Below are 21,491 nucleotides of genomic sequence, written 5' to 3'. Positions count from 1 at the left end.
AAGGAATATATATGGGTCCAACACCCACAGCATCATGTGGTGCCTTTGAGCCCTTTGCTGCTGCAGTCCCTGTGCACTGGAAAGAAGCTGTCACTGTGCCCCTCTGCATGATGCTACCTCTGCCCCAAACCTGGAAGGGTTAGCAATGCATTTGGCACCATACAAAGAACCACAAGCAAACAGCTCCTGCCCAAGGAGCTCATATCCTAACACAGACAAGCCCAGACAGCTGCAAAGACCATGGCATCCTGCGTTACAGGAGGGAGACCTCATCCCAAAACCAGCTTCCCTCATTCCTCTTCCAGGCTATCAAGACAGGAAGTCCCTTGTAGGAAGCCTTTAACAGATAAAGGGTGGTGAAATGGAAAAGGAAAAGATGTTGCATGCTTGAGAGTAGATAACAGTTCACCAAAGAAAGAGAAAAGTAGGGGGTCTAGAAACTAAAAAACAGCCAAAAGGTGATTTATAGAGAAAAAGGGGTATTTAGATCAGATAAAATAATACAGACATATCCAAGTCTTCATTTGATTGGACAGAAAGACTATGCAAGTTGCCATACTCTGAATGGAGTGAAACAATTTGTACTGGGGAGGATTCAAATACAACTTTCTTCTTTGCTCTTACACCTCTGTGGGACTTTGCCAACAATCTTGGGGACAAATAAGCCTGGTTTAAACAAGTTTATATGGGCTAATAACATATCTTTAACCAGTGATACTATATTTACAAAAAATTAGTTTTGCTAAGTAAATAATAAATAATAAATAATACTAAATAAGCAATAGGTAAACACAGAATTTAATCGAACAACCATGACCCATACCAGAAAAAAAAAAAAACCAAGCCAAAACCATAAAAAACCCCAAAGTACTTTTCTTTGCTGGGCATCTATGATAGCAGTAGAAAGGAATTTTACAGACTTATACAGTCTTTTCATAGAAAAATAGTTTTAGCCTATGGGAGAAGAAATGCTGCATGGATGCTTTATTTGTTTGGGCTTTCAGCTTTATTCATTGTCTAGAGCTGTTCTCTGTGCGTAAAACACAGATTTCTATCCTTCAAGATCTTCTTTCTGCATGCTCTCAAAGTCCATATCTAATGGTCAATAAAATATATTTTAACATTTGTCATAATTTTCCAGATACATGTAATGGAAACACTCAGGTATACTTCAACTGTCTGCTTCATTATGCAAAGACACTGAAGATGATTTGGAAACCTTTTGTACTAACTGAGGTTAATAAAGAACATTTATTTTCTTAAGTGTCAGTAAGAAAACGCTGAGAGCAGGCTCAGTCTGCCTCGGCAGATACTGTTTGAGATGACAGCCTGCCCATTCCCACATTCCTGGTCTCTCCAGGTCAGACTCAAAGGATTCCACTAATAGTTTGGTACTTAGCAAAGCAGACAAAAGGAAAATGGGTCAATGTTACTTGCTCCCATGTGACAAAAAATACAGAAAATAGAAACAAGCACCATTTGAGAAATTTGTAAAGCCTCAGACATATGTCATGAGAAACATTTACAATCTCTGGAGTATAATTTAAGTGCTAAAGGATGACCTGGATTATCCCTCTTGGATGCCTGTGTGAGCTACCCAGTCACAGAGTAAAACCATCATCCCCCCGCTGCTCTATCTTTAAACTTCTTCTCACAGTAAGCAGAAACTGCAAAACTTGGCTGAAAGCACAAATAATACTTTTGTGCAGTAGTTGAACTGTATGAGTGCTAGCAGTCAAAGCCTGACGGTGTAACCAAATCAATAACACAATTTTCTGAAAGCAATCCTGACAGGGCATTTAATTTCCTTAATGAGGTGGAATTCATATGTGAAAACCAAATAAAAAGATCAATGATACAGAATATTCTCAGTTGGAAGGGGCCCATAAGCATCGTCCAATCCAACTCTTGAGTGAATGGCCCGTCCAGGGATCACACCCTTGGCACTGTGAGCACTCCATGGTGGGAAACTCCTACCCAACAGAGCTGACACACATGCATACACACACACATACATACATACACACACATACATACACACATAAATGCACACATACATACATACAGGAGGCTGTGCTGTGCTACGCAGACACTGTTGGCCCCAGTGTATGGAAAGGTGGCAGATGAGTAGACACTAGTGACATTCTCTAATTTCAGGTACTTATTTTCTAAATAAGGTAAGATATACTTGCAGGATTTCATAGGAAGACAGAAAGGATAAAATAAAAGCCATCCAAGAAAAAAGGTATGGCAACATTTTTAAATGGTTGTGAATTGCATCCAAAGGATTCTTATCTCAGCATTGGCTATTATCACCAAAGTTAACTTTGCACTATTCATCTCCAGCAAGTTTCCTTTCTATTAGTTCTTCACTAGAGTTAACTTTTCTAGAATTAAATTTTAAGTCTTGTTTTATTTTCTGAAATAAAATGATTCTCGATTTCTTACTGTGATTTCTCTTGAATTTTCTCTCCATCTCTCATTCAAATTTGTGAAATGCAGGTGTTCAAATACACTCTTAAAAATGCTGACCTCGAAATAAATTCCTGAAATATCAGTGAAATACCTTCTTGATTTATTAGCAAACTACCATAAGATTTGTTTTTTCAATGAGTGTAACAAGCCCATAAATCAACAGATCACATAGGTAATGCAAAAGGCATCAGATGGTGTCATTTCAAATGGAAGAGCTGAATCTACAATGCCAATAGTTAATCCAGCATATTGACTTCAGTCATAAGTTTGTTTAAACAAACTTATGCAACCTTGGTATTCATTCTGATTGATGACACAAATTCTTGAGCTTTGTCCAATGCTGTTGAATTGTTTTCTCATCACATCAGCTGAGATTGTAAACGTTTCTGATACAAGGTCATAGAAGTATCTGCACAGGTCTAACCTTGGGCTTTAGGAGGAAGGTGCAGTATCTGCATTAATGCTACATACCTGGCCCCTATTTTGCTGGAGACAATATATGTCAGTCCAGGGGAGTTTAAAATTATTAAACTGAAAATGGAAATAAAAAGGTGAATGTGTCCTTTTGACTACCTTTAATTAAAGTATCATTCTTCTTTCCTTCTGTACAGTTCTGTACTTTCGATTTGAAAAGGCTTTGAAGGAATTTTGCTTTCAGGGCTGGAGCAAAAGGCAGGGAGTGCAAATTGTTACCATGGCATGGGCTTAAAAAGTCTTCTATTCCTTTGGATTACAAATAAATACAATTTCAATACATTACTTATGAAATAAAACAATGTTTCATATCTGGTGAAATAGAAATGTTCTGTAAAAGAGCAAAAGGGTAACAAGGAGTAAAAAAAAAATTTTTTTGGTCAATATGCATATTTTGTTTGATTTGAAAGAAAGTCTCCATTTGAGTTAATTTTATCTTTTAAATATTCTTTAAAATGTTCTGAACATTTACAAATGAAAATGTGATTTCTGTGTGAATGTTTAATTGCACTCCTGCATATACTGAAACAAAACACCCTGATTTGCATTTTAATATATCTTGCATTTTTTTAATTTGAAAGAGATTCTGAGGAAGACCTTTCACTGCTTCCCAAATCTCAGATTTTATGTAGAATGCATATAAGGGAAGTAGAGCTTCTTGCTCATGGGAAAGTTATCTAATCTCCATCCACTAGTTCAAAAAGATCTCTGATGTTGACTAAACATGTATAAACAGAGCTTAGGGAAAAAAAAAAAAAAAGGAAACATGCATATTTCACTCAAAAAATGTCAAGACAAATGCACTAAAGGACAGCAATTAGTAAACAACATAACTATCCCACTACATGGTTGATTAATTTTCAGTGTAGCCCAGGTAAATCAATGCTCATTAAATAAAACATTAGGTCATAATGATATCAAGTTTCAGATTGACACAAGTTCAAGTTTTGTCAAGCAAACCTGTACACTGCCTGCCTTTGCTAGTGAACTCTAAAGATTTTGGGCCTGTTTGCTGCTAACAGTTCATGCAATTAAACCTTACACCCAAGATGCAGGTGCCTATGGAACAATATCAAGGGTTCAGGCATTTGTGTATGCTGGCAAGACCTTGTAAGGCTGAGTTTTAAAAGTATAAACTTAAAAAAAACATTCATTTGAAACCACCCTCACACACATGTGCAAAAGAAAACTGTATGCATGTATCTGAAAGCAGAATTTAGCTTCACACTGTTAAACAGATTTTACAGGAACACTTTTCCTGTCTTTTGCCAATGGAGCTGCTCTCTTCTATCACCTTGACCAGAGAAAAAAAGAAAATTAAATCTTGAAGTACCACACCCAACTCAATTACAGCATTGAAATAATGAAGAGTGTTATCCCATCCCATCCCATGTATAGTGCTCATTAATACCACAGGCACTTTACTTTTAAATCTGTTAGCATTACAAACACCTCCAAATACCTTCCCTCAGAGGGTAGCTTTTCCTCTGGGAATTTTCCAGAGACTTAACCTTGGTCTATGAAGCAATGTGAGATTTTGAAGCACCAATTTTTGGTACTTCTATCCATTCTGCTGCAGAATCTGACAATACTTCAGGAATATGGGATCAAGTTCACTCCCAAAGCTTTGTATATGGCAAACACTGGAGAGCAAACAGGACATTTTCCAACCCATTTCTGTCTTGCTGACCATCAAAAAAATCCCACAAAATCTTGATGCTGATCTAACAAGTGTTTAGGAGTTGTCAGACAGAGGGAAGGTGGATGATCAGCCTGGAAGAAGGGACCAAACCTCTGATAAACTCTAAGCTGATAAGCTCTAGCTGACTATAATGTCTGCTGGGTGTGAGGATGCTCCTGGGACAGAGAGAATCTTCCAGGAGAGGACAAGGCAGGTGATGGCAGCAGGAGGTTTGATGAGTTGACACAGAGAGCTGGATTTGGAACAGCTGAGAGGACTGAAAGGGCTGCTAAGTGCAAAGGGAGCAGAGCCCATGAGATTGCCAGATAGGAATTTGTTCTGGTGGAAGGGACTGGTGACCAGTGGTCACAATTCTGTATTATACCCCTCGTGAGGGAAAGTAGAACAGGGGTGTCCAAGGGGATTAACTCAAGGCAGCTGTGTGGGAGACTGAGGTCCTGGCCAGCTTTGTGGAATAGGTAAGGTAAATAACACCATTTACAGCTCCACTTGAATGGTGCTTGCAACAGAGGATGGTCAAAAGCTCTAAGTGCTTCTACAGCAATGCTAGAAATCTAAAGAGTAAGATTATGGAATTATGCTACCTGGCAATAAATGACAACCCTGATATAAAAGGCATCTTGTGGTGGTGAAAGGAGGATGACCTGTAGCATACATAGAGACTAGTCCATTTACTTTACAGAAACGATAGAAAATAAGATACAAGACAGGGCAATGGCACAAAATGTGAAGGCTACAACAAAGTGTTACAGAAAAAAATAGGGAGGAGGGGAACATTAGGAGCCCTTGTGGGTGGAAATAACAGAAAGGTAGGACTTGGTTTGTATTTAGGATTCCTCTGTTAAAGATGCCAATAATTAAATACTCAGTGAAATTAGAAAAGCTGACCAACTAGGTCAGGTAGCAATACTGGTCAATTCCAACTACCCAGATACTGTCAGGCACAATGCCTCATCCAGATGTGATAAGGAAATAAAAGTATTAGACCCACTAACTGACTTTTTCCTTAGCACAATAAACACTGAGACCCATAAGAAAGAATGCTGCTCTGGGTTTAGTCTCAAGACCTGCTTCAAGAGGTACCACTGGGAGAACTGCTCTGCAAGAGTTTCAAAATATAACTGAATTGAATGTTGTAGTGCACTGGGATAAAGTAAGTCAAAAAAATACATCACACAGATATCCAATTTCAAGAAGGGGAAATGCATAAAAATCACAAAAATAGTAAAAGTCTTAAAAAGCAGTCAAAAAGGCAAGAAGCCTAAAGCAACCTGGAGGCTTTTCAAAAACACTGTATTAAAAATCCCAGTAAACTATGTGTTACATATCAAAAAGAAAGTAAAATGGTTCAATAAAAACCCTGCACAGCTAATAAAAAAAACTAAGGAGGCTATTGTAGGCAAAAGGGTTGGCATTTAAAAAATTGCTGAAATGAACAGGAAAGCCCATAAAAAACAGATAAAGAGTAAATGGCAATTAGGATGGCTAAAAATGAATGAGAAAATTTTGCAGAAGATAACCAAGCTGATAGTAAAAAGATGTTTAAAGGAAAACAAAAAGCCATCAAGGGAAATAGCAGCACCATGCGATGCCAAGGGCTCATAAGGGGCACTTGGGGATAGTAAGGCCATAGCAGAGAAACTTGGTGACTTCTCTGCAGAGGTCTTTTCTGCTGAGGGTACTTGAGAAGATCTCTATTCCTTGAGACAGAATTATTTCAGGTAAGTATGAAGGAAGTAGTAGACAAAACAGGTAAGGCAGGTGTTACTAAGTGAACACCAGTGGGGACGTTCACCCATGACTTCTGGAGGAACTCAAGAGTGAAACTGCAGAACTGCTGGCCAAAGTGTGTGACCCAGCATTACAAACCCCACTGCACCAGTGGGCTGGTGCCAACCAAGCTTCCATGTGGAAAGGGGGCTCAAGAGGAAACTTTGAGAACTGTGGGCCAGTTTATTTCACTTTCCTGTTTGGCAAGGCAGTAGTCCACCTTAACGAACACAATAACTGAGCTCAGGGATAATCATGGTAAAGCAAGCCTTAGTGACTACAATGTATTTGGATTTTCAAAACTGTTTTATAAAATGCTTCGCTGAAGCTTTTAAAATAAATTATCTTGGGGTTGTAAGAGAGGTGCTCTTATGGACTGAAGGCTGTTAAAGGATGGGAAGAAAAGAATAGTAACTGATGGTCACATTTCAAAATGAAGACATAACACCAGTGGGTCCTCTCAGACATGCTGTAACTGGTTTTGTGCAAAGATTCCAATGGTGATCTACAGAAGGGACTGACCTGTGAAACATCTGAGTAACTGTAGATGATACTAATCCCTCTTAGGTTGTTCAATATGATGCCGGTGCTGAGGAATGGAGAGATCTGGTGATTTATCATGCTGGGACATCCAGAAGGACCCCACCAAACTGGATAGATACAGTTCTGGTCTGCCACAGAATGAGAGAGTAAAGGGACTAAGGGCTAGAATGTCACCTTCCAAAGAGAACCTGAAAAGGCTGTGACTAACCCTTTTGGAGAAGAGAAAGCTGAGAGGGAATATAACTGAGATTTACAAAATTAGGGAAACAGTGAGTAACCTAAACACAGACTTACTCAAAATCTCCCAGTACTGGAAATAGGGTGTATTTGAGGAAACCAGAGGGAGCTTTGCTTAGAACAGGTCACACAGTGATTTACAGAATTTATATCATTTGAATAGTGCCACTGGAGGTTGCAAAGACACACAGTTACAGTAGCTTCAAAAAAGGACTGGAAAAATTCAGGACAAAACACAGATACCGAAGGAATATTTAAATCAGGTTATCTTGGGTGCAAGTGAATGGACTGCAGAAAATTGCCAGAACTCTGTGCTCCCTATAAATAGCATCTCTTATGGCAGTTCACTTTTGGGAACAGAATAGTGAGCTAGATGAATAATTAAGAAGATGCTTCTAATGTTATTATTTTGTGGAGAAAAAAAAAATTAGATTTAATCAGATATATCAGTTTACACCAACAGACTTACAAGGAGCTACTGCCACTATACCAGCTTGGAAGCCAGTTAATTATGATGTACAAGAATTACACTAACAGTTGATAAAATTATTTTATTGGATTTAAACATTTCCCTACAATTTAACAATGGAGTTGACTTTAGAATATTTGTGTGTTCTATTTTGTTGTTTGTTTTTAATTACGAAGAAACACTTCTAAATCTAGCCCATGTGTTAAGGCTTAAACTTGTATGGAAAATGTTTGCAAGCAAATATCACACACTACATTTCCCAACTGTGCAGCATCCAAAAGCAGACAGAAGTAATTTTAGGTGTACTGGTAATAGCTTGCCCTTGGCCACTGCATCAGTGAAAGCAATAGAACAGCTGTAAAGGACTGCTAGTGAACACTCATGTCAGTCTAGGTTAAAAATAAATGTTTGGGCTTTCCCAAGAAGTGGCCTTTATGGGGGGACACAAAGCTGTCTTATAATTTCAGTTTCCATGATTCCAGCCCCTTGCAAAAACAATGGCTAAATGGCTTGAGCACTGTTAGACGCTTGACTTGGGAAGTACAAAAGAGTGCAATTTCTCACTCTATAGAAAGATCAAAAAGATTTCTACTCACTTCCACTTTCTATAAAGCCTTCTAGGCTGGTGATGAAGTGAGGCTGATTATGAACTTCAATGGATCAAACAGTTGGCCATTGTACTGAATGGAGTTATCGTTTCCTACATAAGTGCATTAATGTTTAACAAATTTTAAGGCACATATATTGTTCTCTGAGCAATGCATGGTTTGCAAAGAACTATAAGTCTCAAGATTTTAGGGGCTGCAATAAAACTCTTGAGGAAAAAAGAAAAAACCCCAGATTTAAAAAAATTCATTTCAATTAGGCTTTCCATTTCATTCAAAACAGAATTTCAATACCATATCAGTGTTTCCCTTTACTCTTTTCCCTCATACCCAGGCATCTGTGTACTCCTTATATTATGTTCTCCATATGCACCTTAGGGAAAGGGTGAGTCTCTTGTTGTAGGAGAACAATTTAGGAGAAGTTGCCATAGAAGAAAATTAGAAGATGAATCTGTCTCAGGGAGAAAAGTCTGCTGTCTTTGCTCTGCTTTCTCACTCTGTGTCCTCCACTGAGGCTTATACTATGGTTTCTTGGTCATACCATGGTCATGTGGATTTGAACACTCCTTCAGGAGCTTTGATTTGCACTGTAACTCCACTGAGTTTTTGCCCACTGTGAGAAGGGGAGATGAGGCTAAGGCTGGTCCCCAAGCCTGGCTCCTGCAGCCCCTGCTCCATCTACCTAGACTGGGTATTTGTAGCCAGCTAACAGTAAATACAGCTGGAACATAACTGGGCTGAAGTGAAAAGAACAAAGACTAGAATGCCATTAAAGACTGGGAATACCAAAACCCGCTTACAGAAGGAAGATTACGCTTTCTGCTATGAAGATGTGAACACAAAGCAGGATTGGAGGTGGGAACTTCAAGGGGATTGTGTATGGCCTGAAAGACATTTCTTTGGAGAAAGTTCTCCAAGAAACAACTCAGCATTTGCTGTGAGTTGCAAACACAGTTATCAGCAATGTCCTGATTCTCTGCACATTTGGATTTGACCAGCTTTCCTTTTGGGAATGAAGAAGAAAGTATAATTTGGAGGTGTCCTCACAGCCCTAGGAGCAGCTCAGATGAGAGGCAGGAGGTTGCAGGCTAGATGATGCTTTTACTTAGCTGCAGCAACTCCTCCACCACTACAGTGGGTAGATCATGCTTCTGCCACTTTATTTTTCTGTTCCCATTGCATTTCAGCTGTGTGTGAGCCCAGTGAAAGCTGCAGGGTCAAGCCCAGGCAAAACAGAGTAGAGAAAACCTAAACCCACATACCTCCTTCCAGTAGGCCTGCTAGGTGGGTGCATGATTTGTGCTAGGTTGCCTTTTGCCCCTAGAAACTGCCCCTGTGAAGCAGGAATCAGCTTTTCTGTGCCTTTGTGCCTATCCTCACCAGTCCTGAACCAAAAGCAGTGCAGACAGTAGCACAGGGCTTCCAGATGCCTTACACCTGGAGACTTGGCCCAGATCACCAAAGCCTGGATAAAGCTCTGCACATCTTGACAGTGCCTCTCTGCCTCTAGCACAGTCTCAGGAGATACCAGTGGGCATATTTTGCAAAAAAACCCTTTTTAAAAAACAAAAGTTATTGGATTAAGACAACAAAAAAAGCTAAGCCTATTTCCTTATATGCTGTATCTTAAGACTACAATGACAACAAATGAAGTAGAAGCACATATAAATAAAGAGCAGAAATTCCTTCAGACCTTCACTCCTTCCACGGTTTGCAATTGTGTTTATCACTTCAGTGAATTCACTTCATTCAACAGATGCTGATGTGCATTTAGTAGCAATCCAAAGAAAATGCTTTTAATTTGCCTGGTTTTAGATATGTCACTAACAGAGGGCGAATTTCCAGAGGATGGCAGGGCTGACAGCTGGCTGCAGACCCTTGCAGTGCTGCTCCTACCCGAGCTGCAGGCAAGTGACAGCTCTGTGGCACCTGGGCTGGAGAGCCACTGCAGAAGCAGGCTCTGCCAGACTGCTTCAGGCACTCTGACAAGTGCAAACACGCAGGAACCTCTATTGTGCATGCAATGAGTCACCTCGAACAGAGAATGTGTGCCGTGCCAGATTATACTGAGCTTTTGTGAAAATAAATATTCCCATTGAGGATTAGCATGAGACCAGAAGCCATGCCAAACTTGACTAGACTCTAAAGGCCAATCCTGTTCCTTAAACCAGATGTTTAACAGAGGTTGTGACATCTGAAAAGATCAGCAGACTCAAAATACAGGCAGTGTATGCTAAATCAGAATGAGGTGTATCATTTCTGAGAGGTAAATTACAGACAGATAAAATATGATTTTTGAAGTGTAGAATTCTGTAAATCCCCTTTTCCAATACTTTTTCACATCTTGCACAATTAACCACAATCAGTAAAATATAATTCATGTTTTGTAGCATGTCCTTTTTCTCTTTTTCAACATCTATTTAAAGAGAGGCCAACCTCATTAGTAAGTGGGTTTACTTAATTTCCTGAGGTAAAACTGAGAGTGGTAAACAAGTACATAAAATCTGCCCTCGCTTTACCAATCTAGATAGGAAGCAACTCACAGGGAGCTTCTTGTCAGTGACTGACTGTTTCTCTACTGTGATATTTTCACATTTACAGCTTTTCCAACCTATGCAGTTGTTTAGTTTAACTACTTCTTTTTTCTTTCACATTTGGCAACTTGAAATTCAAGGTCATTCAGTCAATAAGGAGCATGAAAAACATTTCAAAGTTGATCGTTTTGCAATAGATATTTTCATGAACTCTAGTGAGCATCTTACAGCATCAGTTTTTGATTTTCAGTCAAAAGTGGGAAGTGGCAGGAGGCACTTGCCAAACTTCATGTGCTGGATGATGAGGGTAAGGCAGTAACAGCTGAATGGGAAGCTGTGTCTCAGGGGAAGGCTTGTTTGTCCTCAGATCATCAGGTTGCCACTGGGTTATTGTGATGGAAAGCAGACCATGAGCAGCTCATGGCCAGGCCATGGGAGTATAACCATTACATTCCCCATGGCATGGTGGCCCCAGGATCATCTGACTTCCATGGAGACATCAGGACTTCTGCAGTAAACAGCAATGTTCCTTGCCTCCCACCTACACTGTGACTTTCCTGCCACCTCTCCCTCCACTCAGACGTGGAGTCAAGCTTGAGGAATGCAATGGGAATGGGAACTGGAGGCTGGCTGTGTGGAGGGAAGGCAGAGGAATGAAAAATCTTATGAGGTTTCTGATAGCAGAACTAGCACATGACCTGCCACCACATCTCTTGCCTGACCTATTCTTAGAGATGGGTGGATGGAAAAGGCTGAGTCACTGTCTCAGCTGCAGAAGACCAAGCTGTACAGAAGGAGCTGCCAGCCAGGGCTCCAAGCCATACAGGATAGGAGCCCTGCCCTATTTCTCAGTGCTCTTTGTGGCAGGTGGCTAATCCCCTCCACCCCATCTCCCTTCCTCTGCCTCATTCCTCACTAGTTCCCAGAACGAAGAACAGACTGTCAGCCACAACATAATGCCAGGAATTCTAAACAGTTGCGTTTCAGCAGGGATTTCAGGTTTTGCAGGCATGGTTCCTTCTTGCTCTAGTGGAAATCATATAGAATCACAGAATTATTGAATCATTTAGGTTGGAAAAGATCTCTAAAATCATTAAATGTCCATATCCTATGCATGTATGTGGTGGTATCTTTTCATCATTCTGTTCTAATCTTGTCATGGCTCTCAGGTTCCTTAGCCCTCATCTTTTGATATAGGTGCCTGCTACATATCATAACAAGGCATTCACAACAAAGCACTTCTTCAAATCTGCAAGCCTGTGAGAAAGTAAGATGAAACACCAACAACTTTTTCCTGAAAAAGAATAATGGTTTTAGCACTCTTAGCAGTCTAGTGTCCACCTATGGCAAAGTGTGTAGCATTGAACTTGTACCATCAAGAACAATTTAAGGGAAAAAATGTTACTTACACGGCTTCCTTTTTCAGGGAAACACTGACATCCTCCACTGCAGTCTCTGCCTCCACATGGTCCTGTGTATTTCTTTCCACCCTGCAAACCAGAACACACGTAACACAAAAGTTAGAAGATATCAGCTAGAATATCTGAAGCAACACAATCAGCTTTGATTAGCAGACTTGCTGGGAAATGCTAAAGCAAAGACTAGGATCAGATCTAGGATTTACAGCTGAAAACTCTTTACTATATGCTTAGAAACAACTGTGAGTGGCTGTCCAGTTCTTGGAGATCAGCATCAAGAAATATAATGCTACTTCATTTATTTCCCTCCACATTTTCAAAACACTGCAGCTTGATGCTGAGCAGTATCTCACATATCTTTTTTGACAAATGCAATAGATATCACATCACAGAAGTGCAGCTGCTTAAATTCTTCAGGGACATGTACTAAGTCCTAGGTCACAACGCAGCACATCCTTCTATACATGCTCCAAATGGTTGCTGTATTTTGAAATATTTATTGGTGGACATAAAGGAAGATGTAGGTATCATGTTCAAAATCATGAGCCAAACTCCTGCTTTCTCTTCTTCTAGAGCCACCTATTCCGGAAGAGCAAAAAATTTGCTAGCAGTCAACCACTGTGATTTAGAAGTCACTCCTAGCTTAAGTAAATGTCTTCAGTTACATCTCTCCTGCCTGACCACAACCACGTTGGCCTGGGCCACAAATATATGGATCACAAAATATGCACTGCTCCACAGAAACCCTTGGATGGACTTCAACAGGCAGGCAAACTGAGTTATATTCCATGCAAGCGCCTGCACAGAATGGAGCAGCCACAGCCAGTCTGGTTCAGAAACCTGAACAGCAGAGATGCTGTGCATGCTGTGGTGTGACTTTTATAAATGTAACTTAATGATTAGGAATGTTGTGAAGACCTGCCTGCAGCACGCTGGAACCCCTGAAAATGACCCAGCAGCCTAGTAAGTCATCTGGGAAAGGAGCAAGGGATTTCTCATCACTATTTATGAACTTGACTTGGCCCACGGTGAATAGTTAATACAGTCAGAAGAAAAAGAGAGGACTAATCTAGTGGCTACAGAAAACCTGAATCTCTCATTCAGGGCATTTCACATGCAGCGCTCCTCACATGAAACCTCAAGGCAACCCAGCTGTAGGGTGCAGAGTCAGGCTCCAAGTCACTTGTTCTCCTCTGGGCTAAAGCAAATAGTGCCTTCACTTTTCTGACTCCTTCAGAGCTTGAGTTCATCATCTCTTGAAAGGGAGGTGAAGGGGATATAAACAAGGCTCCAAAACAGGATGGGTGCTCTGAACTGCTGTGCTGTTTCATAAATAGACAGTGATGCTGCTATTCCTGCCTCTGGGGCTGACTTAAGGAGCTAAAACAGAGTGGGGACCAAAGCTGCCATGGGGCTCTAAGCAATCCTCTACTCAATGCCTGAGGTTTTTCAGTCACATTTCTCAGGTATCCATTTCTGCCTTCACAGTATCTGAAAACACAGCTCTGGGATTTGGATATCTCCCTGGCAGTCAAATTAATAAAAGGTATGGAGCAGGCACCAAGCATTACCGAAGTCCCGCTTTGGTCGTATTTGTACAGCAGACTCTTAATCTTATGATACACAGAAATACAAAGTTCCCAAAACGAGTTTTTATGCTTGTAATGAGAAGGTTCATGTCTGTATCTTAAGTACTTTTATATACTAAAACACTTTTGTTTCAGCTTTATATTGAATCCTCATGTTTAATTGAGGAGGTAGGATTTTCATACTGAACAAAGCAGTCCACCAAACTGAAACTATGTCCTGACCTAGGTTAGATGTTTTTATGCAGGAAATTATTTCATGGATGTAGCAGAATTCTGTGTGATATTATGAATTCTGATTTATGTTTAAGCTATTGTTTAGAGGAAATATTAAATCAAGACAATTTTATAAACTCCAGCAGTTTGCTCAGGTTGGTCCATTTTTTAGTTAAATAAACCTCACTATTTCTGTGGAGTTTATTTCTTATTAACCCATTTGCAGATGAAACTTGCATCTTTTTCTCAGTATCCTTCATTTAACGGAGTTTCGCCCACAGTTCCTTTTCTGAAGTTGAGTATAGTTCTATGAATTTTTATGGATGCCATGCAGATGAATGGCCTGTGTGATCATAATTCTTCTGCAGGATGTGGGTATACTTTAAGGAGAACTGTTCTATGTATTGCTGCCATTGGTAACAATCAATTCTGAACTTTTAGAATCTGTTTTTGTCCGTGTTGTAAACAACAGCATATCTCAGCCTAGGAGTAACAGACAGATACAGTAATTTGATCATGTGGGTTCTCAGTTTTGCTACTGAGAAAAAAATTAATGAGAACAATAAGTTTATTTCTTTAAATAGCATAGTTACTCTAAATTTGGTAAACTGTTGTCAAGGGGAAAATAGAAAATGAATCAGAACTATGTTAAGATATTTGTGCACTTGTAGGAAAAAAATGGAAGAGGCTGCTAATGCTTATTTCAAATGGAAGTTCAAGGTCCATTGTTTGTGTACTATCCACCATCCAATATTTTAATTTGCATGCTGTAACAATACCAGCAGCTAATACGGGGACACAATTGTTTTCTTCCACAATTTTAGGAAGCTTTTTTTTTTCATTATTTTTTCATTTTGTATCCTTTTATGCATACAGATTCTGCAGATAATGAAAAGAAAAATCTGGAAGATTCTCCAAGGGTAGGGAACATAATGGGAAAGCATTTGAGATCAGCAGTAATATACCTCTTCTTGATTATACTTGGGCTTTCTTTATTACCTAATTTCCACCTCTTCACTTTTCAACTGCTAGTGGAATGACTCTGGGAACTTTTAGTCACATGCAGCATTTTCTACTATCTTCCACTATTACAAATATCTAGAATATTTATAATTTTTTGAAGGTTGCTGCACTGTTGTTTGATCTTACATTACTGGTAGTTACATTCTAAACCAGTATGATTTACAAACTTGTTAATGTTCAAAAATAAGTCTGTTAAGGATTCTTGTAGAACTTTGCTAAAAACAATTATACCCACGGACCCACAATTGAGATGAAGGGAAATCAAATGGACATATATCAGTCAATAATTAGAATGCAAAAACCTGAAAGTTTCAAATTTAGCAATGGACCATATACTTTGAAGTCCTCAACTATTTGTGTCCGGAGGAAAACAGATTTCTGGGAACATAACACTAATGGTGATAACCCAATGTGGTTGTTTTGAACTGAGCAGGAGCCTTTTTGGTCAGTGGCAAGAACAGTCACATCTAGGACATGCTTCATCCCATCCTTACACTGGCATTTAAACTGATGGACTGCATCTCTCCCAGAAAGGTCCTACTGCTTTCTCTCAACCACAAAGGTGGGTGGAGGTGACTAGCTTCCACAGAGACATCCACCCCCTGTAGAAAGTGTAAGGATGGGGAGATGGATCTCCTGACTAGCTCAGTATGCAGTTCAATTAAGAGAAGTGCTCCTGCACCAGAACGATATTCTAGGATTTGTGTAATCAAGCTGAAAGAACTGGCCCTCAAGTATGAAGGAGTCTGCTGAGAAGCCTCTCAGCTCCAAGTCTTTCTCATGTTTTGGATGATGTATAATCTCTAAGAAGTCCAGAGTTTCCGCAGAGTCTAGAAATGGGGTTTATAGGATCTAATTTAAGATTTATGCAATATAGGCACAACATCCAGCTGCTGTTTTAGATCACCCAGAGACTCTCATCAGATCTATTTCAGATACCAGAGCTAAATCTCATCATAGGAGGGTAAGGGGATTAGAGATGTAGCATAGGGTAACTGGCTCAGTTGTGCCTACAGAGCAGATGTCCAGTTTCACATGCGATGAATCCTGTGCTAAGTGTCCAAGTCTCACCCTCACAGGAAGCTACACACCCTTTGATGGGAACACTGAGTATGAAGAACGTTATTTAAGAGCAGACATGTGCAAACACAAAATGAGCTATGCCATTGCAATGGTGTGCAAACTTTCTGTGCATAAAGTGAGGTGCTGCTTAATTAGAATTAGGTTGGAGAATCAAGAGTAAAATATGGTAATTCTGTCCAGAAATGTGTAACATTGATGTTCCCAATGAGACTCACAGGGTCAAAACACAGCCCTTGGAGGCAACGCTGTCTCATTCAGCCAACTGTAATGGCAATACCATATTAGAGAAAATTTTGCCTAGGTAATAGTGTCAGAAAAAATAACTTTTGAGCGTTAAAAAAATGGGACCAATGAGGGAAAAGAAACTGAGAGTAGTTTGTTTATTTGGGAGGAGTATAGGCAGGGAAATGGTAGTGCAAGAGTGGTGAAAACTTGGAAAATAAAAAAAAGATGAAGAGGGCATCAAATTAGGTGAAGAATGGAAGTGGTGAGGATATACTAAGAGCAAGGGCAGGGACATCTGCAGGCAGCAGTGAGGCTGACTTGTGAGCACAAGCCCACTGGGAGGCCCCATGGGGAGAGACCACAGGTCTCTTGACCAGGCATGTCCTGTGGGAAGGTGGGGTAGAAAGCTTGTAAGGAAGGACAGGCTTACTCCTAAATACCAACTGCAGGAGCAAAGGCAGTAGAATTACAACTTAATAGCCCTTTTGTGTAATTTATCAGATTTTTTTCAGTTATTTTGTACGAATGATAATAACAAGAAGATATAGAATTGCAATTCACTGTTTCTTGCAGTGATGTGGTTGTGAATTATTACTAATAACAACAGTGATATGTTACTTTGCCAAATAAAGAAATGCTAGGTTCTTAGAGGTGTTTTCTTTAATCAGCAAATCTTAAGTTACATCTAACACTGTTCAAGTTCACACTGTTCAAAGCTAAGCATCTCCAGAGCTGGCTTACCCAGCCACTGTGCTGGGATGAACATATTCATCGTGTTCAAGGAACATGAACACTGCTCAAACAAAAGCAAGAGAAAACATGTAAGTAAGTGCCACCTATGTTTGTGCATATTTGCCAAGTGTAAATACTTCTCATTTTTATGTACAGCAAGCATACAACGTGTGTGTCCCAACACAAAAATTTTTCTGCCCTCTTGCTTTCTCATAATTGTTTTTTCTCCAAACAGTATTATTTCTCTATTTACACATCTTCAGCCAAAAATAGACAACTTACATGCCGCTTCTTTCAGCCAAGCTCTTAAAAAACACTGAAATACATATGCACTTCTCTTTAAACTTTTCCACATGTAATGATTTATTTGTTGCTAATCTTGGCCACATTTGGGTAGCTGTCATTTCTGCGTGCCCATTCAAGTACCTCCACTTCAAGGGCTGGTTTTCTAACAAAGAACAAAAGCAACCAGAGACAGACCTCAAAGTACAGTTCTATGAGTACAGAAAGACCAGGAAATATAAGCCATTTCCTTACATACAGCTCAAAAAATAATTACGGAAATTATAATGAAAATATTGCAACTTGGAATCAAAGACTCCATACACCGACATCTTCTTTGATAACGTTTTGTACATTGTAGTTATGCATTAACCTCTGTGCTGACAAGCCCCATTCTGTACACCCAAGTTTCACCAAGGGTGTGTTTTAGAAGTTTTAGGAGCTTGCAGAAGCACTGAGCTAGGACTGAGGTGCTGACATTCTGCATGCCCCTGCAGTGGGGCAGTGCACAGCCCACTGGAGCAGCACATTCAGATGCTTCCAGTGAGGCTCCAGCCTGGAAGTCCCGAGGGAATTCCTGGCGTGCCTGAGAGTCAGCCTCTGTGTCAGTGCCAGGGAGACCAGACCAGGCCACACCTCCAGTACGAACCTCTGCTTTCACATTTGACCTTCAGCTGTTGATACCTACATTAATTTCAAATTCGGTTTATACAGCCCTGACTTAGAAACATTATTTTTTGCTTCCTTCAAATGAAAGAAGAAAAAATAAAGTAGGAGTATGACAGAGTACTCCTGCTGCTGATCATCACCAGACAAAGAACTTCATCAGATTCAAATGTGACAGCACAGTTGTCTTTGCTCAAACCAAACATTTTACTCCTTTAAGAGCTGAAAACATTTGTTGCCTGTTACCAAACTTACTTCTCCAGAAATATGCATAAACAATCACTCAAAACAAAGTATTGAGAATGCTGTCAGCGGAGAAGGCCTGGATTGCCCAGGAACAGTCCTGGTCTCTCCTCAAAGTCAAAGATGCAATCAGCCACCAGAAAATGCCTGCTAACAGTCCTGCTATTGCATGGCACAGTAAGACCACTGTGAAGACCTTAATTGTCCAGGGAAAGGGAGAGATAATTGGCACAGTCAGAGAGGAAGGAAAAGATGTGGGTGTGGATCCTCTCCCCAACTGTTCTGAGAATTATTGCACTAAGAACTAATTCTTTCTTTCATATTTGAATGAGAGCCAGAATCTTTTCCAGACTGGATGCATGGCAACTAGAATAATTTAGTGAGTGACCTAAAAATCTTATGAATGTTTACACTTCCCACCAAAAGTAGGGGGAGCCATGTATTTACATACCCTTCAGTGAAAATCTCTGGAGGAGGAAACTGGTCCCAGGAAGAACACAAAAAGATACTTCCCATCAGCTGTATGAAGAGAGCTGGTCTCCTAACCACTGCCTAATGGAGTCCTCCCAATGCAATGAGAAGAGCTGTACTTGTGGTAATCAATTATTTATTATAAACTGGTGTGAAGTTCCACATGCCCTATCCCTCTTATGTAGTGTATCAAGAAAACTGGGAAGCAGGATGCCAAGAAAGCAAGCAGCTTGCTTCAGCTCTGAGTCCTGGTGGGCATGGGAATGGCAACGAAGGAGAAGTACTCAAAAGCACTACTGCTCCTAGGGACTGAGATACCTTAGTTTGATGTCTGGGGTAAAGAAAGGAAGGGCAAGAATTTAAAGTCTCCAGTGCTGAGAAGACCCTAAGAGACAGAAACTGGTCTTCTCAAGGGTGTCTCAGCAAGTATGTTGGAATCAGAAATGTGAAATATGAATTCTGTATCTCTCAGAAATGAAGCTATAAAAGACTTTCCTCTTATGGACTTGCTTGTGACTCTTGATTATATGAACCTCCTGGCATGCAGCCTTGATTTGAAGGCTGCATAGTTTCATTTCAAAGTGAAACTTCACAGCTCCACATGTTCACTTTATTTGAGGTACTATTTACTGACCCCCTTCAGATTATAAAGTTCTGTAGTTGCTGTCTGGAGACACTGCCTTGGAACAATGGCAGAAGCCAGATATGATACAGTGTGAATGTATCCATCACATTTTCATGAAATCATTTCTAATTTTGTGGCTTTCATCCAAATACATATTTACCCAGAAAACCAGATGAAATCCAGAAAGAGCAGCTGTGATATAGTAGGCATTAAAAATAAAAAAAAAAGGTCTTTAAGAGGCCAGGCAAAGAGAAATGCTTAAAAGCTGACTACATATAAAGCACAGATATTTGAATAACTCTCCAGGGGTCCTGCCTAGCTGTCCAACATGAGTTTGTTTGCAAACAGCACATTTTGAAGCAAGCAGCATATGTTGTGACACAGTTTTTTGTCAAGAGGTCTGAGAATGGAAGTTTCATATTTTACAGGTAATGAAGTTGAATTCAGCCATATTTTTCCTTTTTTTTCTGTCGCAAGGTGATTATATGTTAGGCTACAAAAGAGGAATATAAGACAGGAAAACCCAGTTAAAACACTTCAAAGTGTCAAACAACTAAAAGAAGTCACCTCTATAGAAAAATATAGCACTCCTGCTTATTTTCGAAGAATCTGTAATGCCATGGGAAAGTGAATCCTAAAAGGTTGCCCAGATCTCTGAATAAAAGTGCTGCAGCTTTCAGGAACTAATGAAGAAGGGATAAAATGCAAAAGGCTTTTTCTGGAACAAAATTGCACCCAGAAAAGGAAGAAAAATATCATCTGGCACTTCTCTGTTTTAGCTTGCCTAAAGAAAAGACAAATTTTGTCTTAGTCATCCGCTGAGGCTTGAATATATGGTAGCAGGAGACAGGTAATACTGCAGGAAAATGAAGCTCTTTGAAGAGCGTGCAACCATGGTTAAAAATGTCTCTTACATCTTACAAAGGGGCAAATATTAAGCAGCCATGAAGTGGTACCTATGGCCCACAATGATTACAAAAAGAGAGTAAAAGTGTTGCTCTGTTTTACCAAGGTCAGAATTGGGTTTGCCTGCAGAAAAAATACCCCACAGGTATGAGCCTAGTAAGATTTTGAAGCTGGAAATGTATTAATAAAGGTAAGCAAAGATACCTACATTAATTATTACTATTAGTTAAGGCAAGCCCATTGGCTTCCTTGATTATAATGCGAACTCAAGACACCTCCTGAATATGTAGATGCCTAAATTTAGGTGACTTCATGTCACCTGGTTCTTTGTTCAAACAGGATTTTTTAGCTGAATCTGAGAGAAAGGTACAGGGTGCAGCAGTAACTACAGTAAAATCTGTATTGGTAAGGTAAAATTTGATATCCTATTAAACTTGATCCCATCTTTGGTAAAGCCATACTTTTGGAGATGTGTATTATTTCACTATTATCTTTTCTTATGAGACAGCAGACTCTCATCTAACATTCAACATGACATTCCTCATCTAAAAGGATGGTGGTCTTAGATGTCTCTCTGGGACATCTTAACATGAGTCCTTGTTCTCAACACCCCACCCCTAGGAATTGAATGCATCTCCACAGAAGCTACTTAGGTCATTTAAAAACCAGTATTACAGAAGTCAGAAGTGTTTTCTAGTTATCAGCAATGAAAAAAGTCCTTTGACTTAATTCTGTGATTTTATTGTGACTTGCCAAAGTAGACGTAATCACTTGTTAGGGACACTGAAAAGCACAGATTGTTTCTCTTTTAATTTTTATTCTAGTATTTTATTTATGCAAATCACTGCGCATTTTGTATTTGATCTGCCCAGAGCTTATGCAAGGTGCAAGTTAGTGAACAGTGTGATCTTGATATGTGCAGTTACACTGGAATATTTTCCATAAAGGAATGAAGTCAAAGCCTATCAACTCTTAATCTGAATTTGGCTTTTGTGCAGTATCTTATATGACTAGAATAAAACCTCCTTTCCCATCCCTAAGAACAGAAAGACATTTGTTCACATACTAGTAGCATAATAATGAACCACAGCATTCACTCATTAAAGTAGCAATTTCTATATTTAACTACTTCTGGTTTCCGAAGTCTAGTCCTTTTCAGTTTTGGAAAGACATCCAAATAATGATATCATTTGCTTGAAACAATAG

The 21,491-nt window shown here is 39.7% G+C and overlaps 1 protein-coding gene across 1 annotated transcript in view; it reads right to left on the bottom strand.

Moving 5' to 3' along the window:
- Positions 1 to 21,491, bottom strand: part of COL4A2 (collagen type IV alpha 2 chain) — a 143,362-nt gene that overhangs the window by 88,760 nt on the left and 33,111 nt on the right. The window contains exon 4 of the mRNA XM_058018759.1: positions 12,219 to 12,299. Coding sequence (XP_057874742.1) covers positions 12,219 to 12,299 — 81 coding nt within the window. The remainder of the gene's footprint in view (positions 1 to 12,218; positions 12,300 to 21,491) is intronic.

The sequence above is a fragment of the Melospiza georgiana genome, chromosome 2 (genome assembly GCF_028018845.1).
Source record: "Melospiza georgiana isolate bMelGeo1 chromosome 2, bMelGeo1.pri, whole genome shotgun sequence".
Classification (NCBI taxonomy): domain Eukaryota; kingdom Metazoa; phylum Chordata; class Aves; order Passeriformes; family Passerellidae; genus Melospiza; species Melospiza georgiana.
The sequence above is the reverse complement of the archived record's forward strand: the minus strand, read 5'-3'. Positions and strand labels throughout refer to the sequence as shown.